The sequence below is a fragment of the Pristiophorus japonicus genome, chromosome 23 (genome assembly GCF_044704955.1).
Source record: "Pristiophorus japonicus isolate sPriJap1 chromosome 23, sPriJap1.hap1, whole genome shotgun sequence".
In the NCBI taxonomy this organism is placed as follows: domain Eukaryota; kingdom Metazoa; phylum Chordata; class Chondrichthyes; family Pristiophoridae; genus Pristiophorus; species Pristiophorus japonicus.
The window spans coordinates 8,379,285-8,386,784 of record NC_091999.1 but is presented as its reverse complement, the minus strand read 5'-3'; the positions used below and the strand labels follow the sequence as shown (position 1 = coordinate 8,386,784).

The following is a 7,500-nucleotide window of genomic DNA, read 5'->3' as shown; positions in this document are numbered from 1 at the left end:
TGACACAGTTGTGCGATCGTGGTATCCTTGTTGACTCTGTCTTCTGCATTCAACACGATAACTTAAATCTGGGTGTACCAGAGATAACTTGGTTTTTCATCATGAGTTCAGAGGGCGAGACCCCTGTGAGTGTGTGGGGTCTTGTCCTGTAAGTGACCCTTGGGTTACTCTCCTCGTGCTTTGCTTGATCATTTGTACTGCACGCTCTGCTTGCCTGTTGGACACAGGCTTGAGCAGTGCTGACCTTGCATGTTTTATGCCGTTAAGTTTTACAAACTCCTGAAACTCCTGACTGGTGAAGCACGACCCATTGTCGCTCACCACTATATCAGGCAGACCATGTGTCGCGAACATGACATTGCGATTCTCTATGGTTGCCGTGGACGTGCTGGATGACATGATTATGCATTCTATCCACTTCGACTAAGCATCCACCCATCACTAAAAACAACTTGCCCGGGAAGGGACCTGCAAAATCTACATGGATCCTGGACCAGGGTTTGGATGACCACGACCACAGACACAGTGGCGATTCCGCTGGTGCTTTGCTGAGCTGCATGCAAGTGTTACACTGATGTACGCATGATCCCAGCTCAGCATCAATTCTTGACCATCTTAGGTGGGATCTGGCGATGGCCTTCACCATCACTATACCAGGATGTGTGCTGTGTAACTCACGCACAAACTTCTCTCTCCCTCAGGCATTACAACTCGATTGCCCCACAATATGCAATCTGCTTGAATAGACAGTTCGTCCTCGCGACCAATGTACGGTTTGGCCTCCTCGCACATTTGCTTAGGTATGGCAGACCAATCCCCTTTACCACCGATAATATCGGGTCCTGGCTGGTCCGGGTCTTAACTTGTTGAGCCATGACAGGTGTACCTTCACTCTCAAAAGCATCCATGATTAACATTAAATCTGCCGGTTGTGGCGTTTCCACCTCCGGTGTGGGCAACGGCAACTGGCTCAAAGCATCGGCCCAATTCTCTGTGTGAGATCTGTGGCGAATGACACAATCATAGGCAGATAATGTCAGCGCCCATCTTTGGATACGGGATGAAGCTTTGGTATTGATACCTTTGCTCTCGGAAAACAACAAAATGAGCGGCTTGTGATCGGTCTCTAATTCGAACCTCAGACCGAACAGATATTTAACACCGTACACACACGCTAAAGCTTCTTTTCCTACCATACTGTCGGCTCTTTCTGCTTTAGACAAACTTTTGGATGCATACACGACATGTTGGAGTTTCCCCGACTCATTGGCCTGTTGTAACACGCAACCAATTCCACATGACGATGCGTCACAGGCCAAAACTAAACGTTTACATGGGTCATAATGTACCAGCAGCTTGTTCGAAGCAAAGCAGATTGGTGGCTTTCTCGAAAGCTCTGTCTTGCGATGTGCCCCAGACCCAGTTGTCGCCTTTTCTCAATAGCATGTGCACTGGTTCAAGTAAGGTGCTCAATTTAGGTCGGAAGTTACCAAAGTAGCTGAGTAGACCCAGCAATGAACGCAGCTCTGTCACGTTCTGCGGTTTGGGTGTATTCTTGATGGCCTTGGTTTTCACGTCAGTAGGTCTGATTCCATCAGCGGCGATTTTCCTCCCGAGGAATTCGACCTCCGGTGCCATGAAGACGCACTTCGAGCGTTTCAGTCTGAGTCCCACTCTGTCCAAACGCAGTAGAACCTCTTCCAGGTTGTTCAGATGTTCCTTGGAGTCACGACCGGTGATCAGGATGTCATCTTGGAACACGACGGTTCTGGGAACGGACTTCAGTAGACTTTCCACATTCCTCTGGAATATTGCTGCAGCCGAGCGAATTCCAAACGGGCACCTGTGGTAAATAAACAGTCCGTTGTGGGTGTTAATGCACGTAAGTCTCTGCGACGTCTCGACCAACTCCTGCGTCACGTAGGCCGACGTCAAGTCCAGTTTTGTGAACAACTTCCCTCCGGCTAGCATCGCAAACAAGTCATCATCCTTCGGTAACGGGTACTGATCCTGTTTCGAAACCCTGTTGATCGCAGCCTTGTAGTCTCCACAGATTCTGACTGTGCCATCACTTTTCAGCACAGGAATAATGGGGCTGACCCATTCATTAAATTCGACCGGTGATATGATCCCTTTACGCTGGAGTCTGTCCAGTTCGATTTTGACCTTCTCCCTCATCATATACGGCACTGCCCGAGCTTTATGATGGACGGGTCTTGGATCTGAGTCCACGTGGATCTGCACCTTGGCTCCCGTGATGTTGCCGATACCTGGTTCGAACAGCGAGGGGAACTTGCTCAATACTGGGGCACATGTATCTCCCTCCGACAATAACGCCTTTATGTCGTTTCAGTCGCATCTGATTTTCTCCAACCAGCTCCTGCCGAGCAGCATTGGGCCATTGCCTGGAACAATCCACAGCGGTATCTCGTGAACCGCACCGTTATACGACACGTTAATTTGTGCGCTGCCAATCACCTTTATCAGTTCTTTGGTGTGCATGCGCAACTTGGCGTTAACAGGGCTCAGCCTGGGCCTCACAGTCTTAGTATCCCACAGCTTATAAAATGCCCTCTTGTTCATGATCGATTGACTCGCCCCCGTGTCCAGTTCCATCGATACCGGTGTCACATTAATCAAAATCGGTTTACTCTTGGTTATGAAAGAGTACAGTCCGTACACATCCTCCTCTGGCATCTCGAATTGCGTATCCGGATCCGCGCTAGTCTGACTCTCATCCTCCACGTGGTGTGTCGCAGCACGCTTGCTCATCTGCGGACACTTGCGCTGGAGATGCCCCCACTCTCAGACAGCCTTTGTAACTATATTGCTCTAATCGGCCCTGCTGGTGCTGGTGACTTCCCCCACAACGCCAACACGGAGAAGTCGGATACACTCCCGCTGGCGGACTTTGGGCAGCCACAGGTTTCGCGTACGCAGCCGGATAGGCCCCGGCCGTGTGCCGCTCTGCCGAACACCGAATCAATCGTATTTACCGTACTTGCCGAGGTTCGGTTCTTCACCGCTGTTTGCTTTAGACTTCTATCCGTCGCCCTTCATGACTGAGCGATCTGGATGGCCCTTTAAATAAAACTGGGAAGGTGGCTCAACCGTGGCTAACAAGGGAAATTAAGGATAGTGTTAAATCCAAGGAAGAGGCATATACATTGGCCAGAAAAAGCAGCAAACCTGAGGACTGGGAGAAATTTAGAATTCAACAGAGGAGGACAAAGGGTTTAATTAGGAGGGGAAAATAGAGTACAAGAGGAAGCTTGCCGGGAACCGTAAAAACTGACTGCAAAAGCTTCTATAGATATGTGAAGAGAAAAAGATTCGTGAAGATAAACGTAGGTCCCTTGCAGTCAGATTCAGGTGAATTTATAATGGGGAACAAAGAAATGGCAGACCAATTGAACAAATACTTTGGTTCTGTCTTCATGAAGGAAGACACAAATAACCTTCCGAATGTATTAGGGGACCGAGGGTCTAGCGAGAAGGAGGAACTGAAGGAAATCCTTATTCGGCGGGAAATCGTGTTAGGGAAATTGATGGGATTGAAGGCCGATAAATCCCCGGGGCCTGATAGTCTGCATCCCAGAGTACTTGAGGAAGTGGCCCTAGAAATAGTGGATGCATTGGTGATCATTTTCCAACAGTCTATCGACTCTGGATCGGTTCCTATGGACTGGAGGGTAGCTAATGTAACACCACTTTTTAAGCAAGGAGGGAGAGAGAAAACGAGTAATTATAGACCGGTTAGCCTGACATCAGTGGTGGGGAAAATGTTGGAATCAATTATTAAAGATGAAATAGCAGCACATTTGGAAAGTAGTGACAGGATCGGTCCAAGTCAGCATGGATTTATGAAAGGGAAATCAGGTTTGACAAATCTTCTGGAATTTTTTGAGGATGTAACTAGTCGAGTGGACAAGGGAGAACCAGTGGGTGTGGTGTATTTGGACTTTCAAAAGGCTTTTGACAAGGTCCCACACAAGAGATTGGTGTGTAAAATTAAAGCACATGGTATTGGGGGTAATGTACTGACGTGGATAGAGAACTGGTTGGCAGACAGGAAGCAGAGAGTCGGGATAAACGGGTCCTTTTCAGAATGGCAGGCAGTGACTAGTGGGGTGCCGCAGGGCTCAGTGCTGGGACCCCAGCTATTTACAATATACATTAATGATTTAGATGAAGGAATTGAGTGTAATATCTCCAAGTTTACAGATGACACTAAGCTGGGTGGCGGTGTGAGCTGTGAGGAGGATGCTAAGAGGCTGCAGGGTGACTTGGACAGGTTAGGTGAGTGGGCAAATACATGGCAGATGCAGTATAATGTGGATAAATGTGAGGTTATCCACTTTGGGGGCAAAAACACGAAGGCAGAATATTATCTGAATGGTGACAGATTAGGAAAAGGGGAGGTGCAACGAGACCTGGGTGTCATGGTACATCAGTCATTGAAAGTTGGCATGCAGGTACAGCAGGTGGTGAAGAAGGCAAATGGTATGTTGGCCTTCATAGCGAGAGGATTTGAGTGTAGGAGCAGGGAGGTCTTACTGCAGTTGTACAGGGCCTTGGTGAGGCCTCACCTGGAATATTGTGTTCAGTTTTGGTCTCCTAATCTGAGGAAGGACATTCTTGCTATTGAGGGAGTGCAGCGAAGGTTCACCAGACTGATTCCTGGGATGGCAGGACTGACATATGAGGAGAGACTGGATCGACTGGGCCTTTATACACTGGAGTTTAGAAGGATGAGAGGGGATCTCATAGAAACGTATAAAATTCTGACGGGACTGGACAGGTTAGATGCAGGAAGAATGTTCCCGATGTTGGGGAAATCCAGAACCAGGGGACACAGTCTAAGGATAAGGGGTAGGCCATTTAGGACCGAGAATGAGGAGAAACTTCTTCACTCAGAGAATTGTTAACCTGTGGAATTCCCTGCCGCAGAGAGTTGTTGAGGCCAGTTCGTTGGATATATTCCAGAGGGAGTTAGATGTCGCCCTTACTGCTAAAGGGATCAAGGGGTATGGAGAGAAAGCAGGAAAGGGGTACTGAGGGAATGATCAGCCATGATCGTATTGAATGGTGGTGCAGGCTCGAAGGGCCGAATGGCCTACTCCTGCACCTATTTTCTATGTTTCTATGTTTTTAAATCCAACTCCTCCACTGCCAGAAGTTTGTGCAGGATCACCTCGTGGTTGATACCGAGAACAAAGAAGTCACGCAGCAAGTCCGCCAACACCGTCCCGAACTTGGACGGTCCCGCTAGACGTCTCAGGTCAGCAACGAATTCCACCGCGCTCTGGCCCCCGATCGAACGTGTGTATAAAACCTGTATCTCGAGATGATGATGCCGTCGTCTGGCTTGAGGTGTTCCCATACCAATGTACACGACTCCTCGTACGTTTTCTCTGTCGGATCACTAGGCATGAGTAGATTCTTTATCAGACCGTAGATCTTTGAACCGCACACAGTGAGGAACACGGCCCGGCGCCGATCTACATCATCGACCCATTTCATTTTGTTGGCCACGAAGTACTGGTTCAAATGGCTCACAAAATCTGCCCAATCTTCTCCCTCCACGGATCGCTCTAAAAATCCCATCGTGCTCATTTTGCAAACAAAGGTTCTTGTATTCTCGTCGCCAAATGTTATGTATGCAATCAAGGTTCAGACTGAGTACTGCTTAACTAACCTTGGCTCTGTTTTATTTCGGCCCAAAGTGCCTGACTCTCCAAATGGCTGGCCTTTTATACCAGCGCAGCACCATGTGCGTGCTGCTCCGTGGCATTCCAACAATGCCGCCATCTGCTGGCTACAAACAGCATGTACATACATGACAAAACTCTGCCCAGACCACTCATGATTTTGAACACCTCTATCAGATCGCCTCTCAACCTTCGCTGCTCCGAGGAGAACACGCCTCTTCGATGCTGGGGGTGTTGGCCTGAGCAAGAAACACTGTCCTCCCTGATAAAGTGCAACATCCCCCACCGACACCTGGGAGTCCCTGGGCCCAAAGACCAGTCCCGCCCTCAGTGGAGGGAGTGCATCCGGGAGGGCGCTGAGCACCTCGAGTCTCGTCGCCGAGAGCGTGCAGAAAGCAAGCGCAGGCAGCGGAAGGAGCGTGCGGCAAACCAGTCCCACCCTCCCCTTCCCTCAACCACTGTCTGTCCCACCTGTGACAGGGGACTGTGGTTCCCGTATTGGACTGTTCAGTCACCTGAGAACTCACTGTTAGAGTGGGGGCAAGTCTTCCTCGACTCCGAGGGACTGCCTGTGATGATGATGATATCCTGCCTTCTAGTTGGTGGCCTACAGCATATACCTCTTGGAGTAATGGCACAGCTAGTGTTTCTCCACTCTAAGCAAATAGATTCAATACTTGACCCATCCGGGGTATCCTCTCTCTCTCTCTCGAGCACTGTAATATTCTCCTTAACCAATACTGCCCCATTCTTTCCTTCCCGATTTTTCCTCAACACCCTATGTCCAGGAATAAGTCCCAGGAAGCCTCACCTTTTCTTTCACGCCCTTGGTCTGGATGACTTTGGAGGCCAACACAAGTCCCGTCAATTTCTCTTGGCATTTGTAAACCTGTCCAAACCGGCCGCTGGAAAAACAACGCACCTTATTGCGACACGCAGGAGGAGATATAACAAGACGGCCCCTCCGACAGTGCGGCGCTCCCTCAGTACTGCCCCTCCGACAGTGAGGCACTCCCTCAGTACTGCCCCTCCGACAGTGAGGCGCTCCCTCAGTACTGCCCCTCCGACAGTGAGGCACTCCCTCAGTACTGCCCCTCCGACAGTGAGGCACTCCCTCAGTACTGCCCCTCCGACAGTGCGGTGCTCCCTCAGTACCGCCCCTCCGACAGTGCGGTGCTCCCTCAGTACCGCCCCTCCGACAGTGCGGCGCTCCCTCAGTACTGCCCCTCCGACAGTGCGGCGCTCCCTCAGTACTGCCCCTCCGACAGTGCGGCGCTCCCTCAGTACTGCCCCTCCGACAGTGCGGCGCTCCCTCAGTACTGCCCCTCCGACAGTGCAGGGCTCCCTCAGTACCGCCCCTCCGACAGTGAGGCACTCCCTCAGTACAGCCCCTCCGACAGTGAGGCACTCCCTCAGTACTGCCCCTCCGACAGTGCGGCACTCCCTCAGTACCGCCCCTCCGACAGTGCGGCGCTCCCTCAGTACTGCCCCTCCGACAGTGCGGCGCTCCCTCAGTACTGCCCCTCCCACAGTGCGGCGCTCCCTCAGTACTGCCCCTCCGACAGTGCAGCGCTCCCTCAGTACTGCCCCTCCGACAGTGCGGCGCTCCCTCAGTACTGCCCCTCCGACAGTGCGGCGCTCCCTCAGTACCGCCCCTCCGACAGTGCGGCGCTCCCTCAGTACTGCCCCTCCGACAGTGCGGCGCTCCCTCAGTACTGCCCCTCCGACAGTGCGGCGCTCCCTCAGTACTGCCCCTCCGACAGTGCGGCGCTCCCTCAGTACTATCCCT

At 51.3% G+C, this 7,500-nt stretch overlaps 1 protein-coding gene across 2 annotated transcripts in view; it reads right to left on the bottom strand.

The window, feature by feature from the left end:
- The window catches only part of LOC139235297 (myosin light chain kinase 2, skeletal/cardiac muscle-like), a 48,076-nt gene that overhangs the window by 35,740 nt on the left and 4,836 nt on the right, over positions 1-7,500 (bottom strand). For both annotated transcript variants that reach the window (XM_070866441.1, XM_070866442.1), the window contains exon 3: positions 6,523-6,616. In XM_070866441.1, the coding sequence (XP_070722542.1) occupies positions 6,523-6,616 (94 nt within the window). The remainder of the gene's footprint in view (positions 1-6,522; positions 6,617-7,500) is intronic.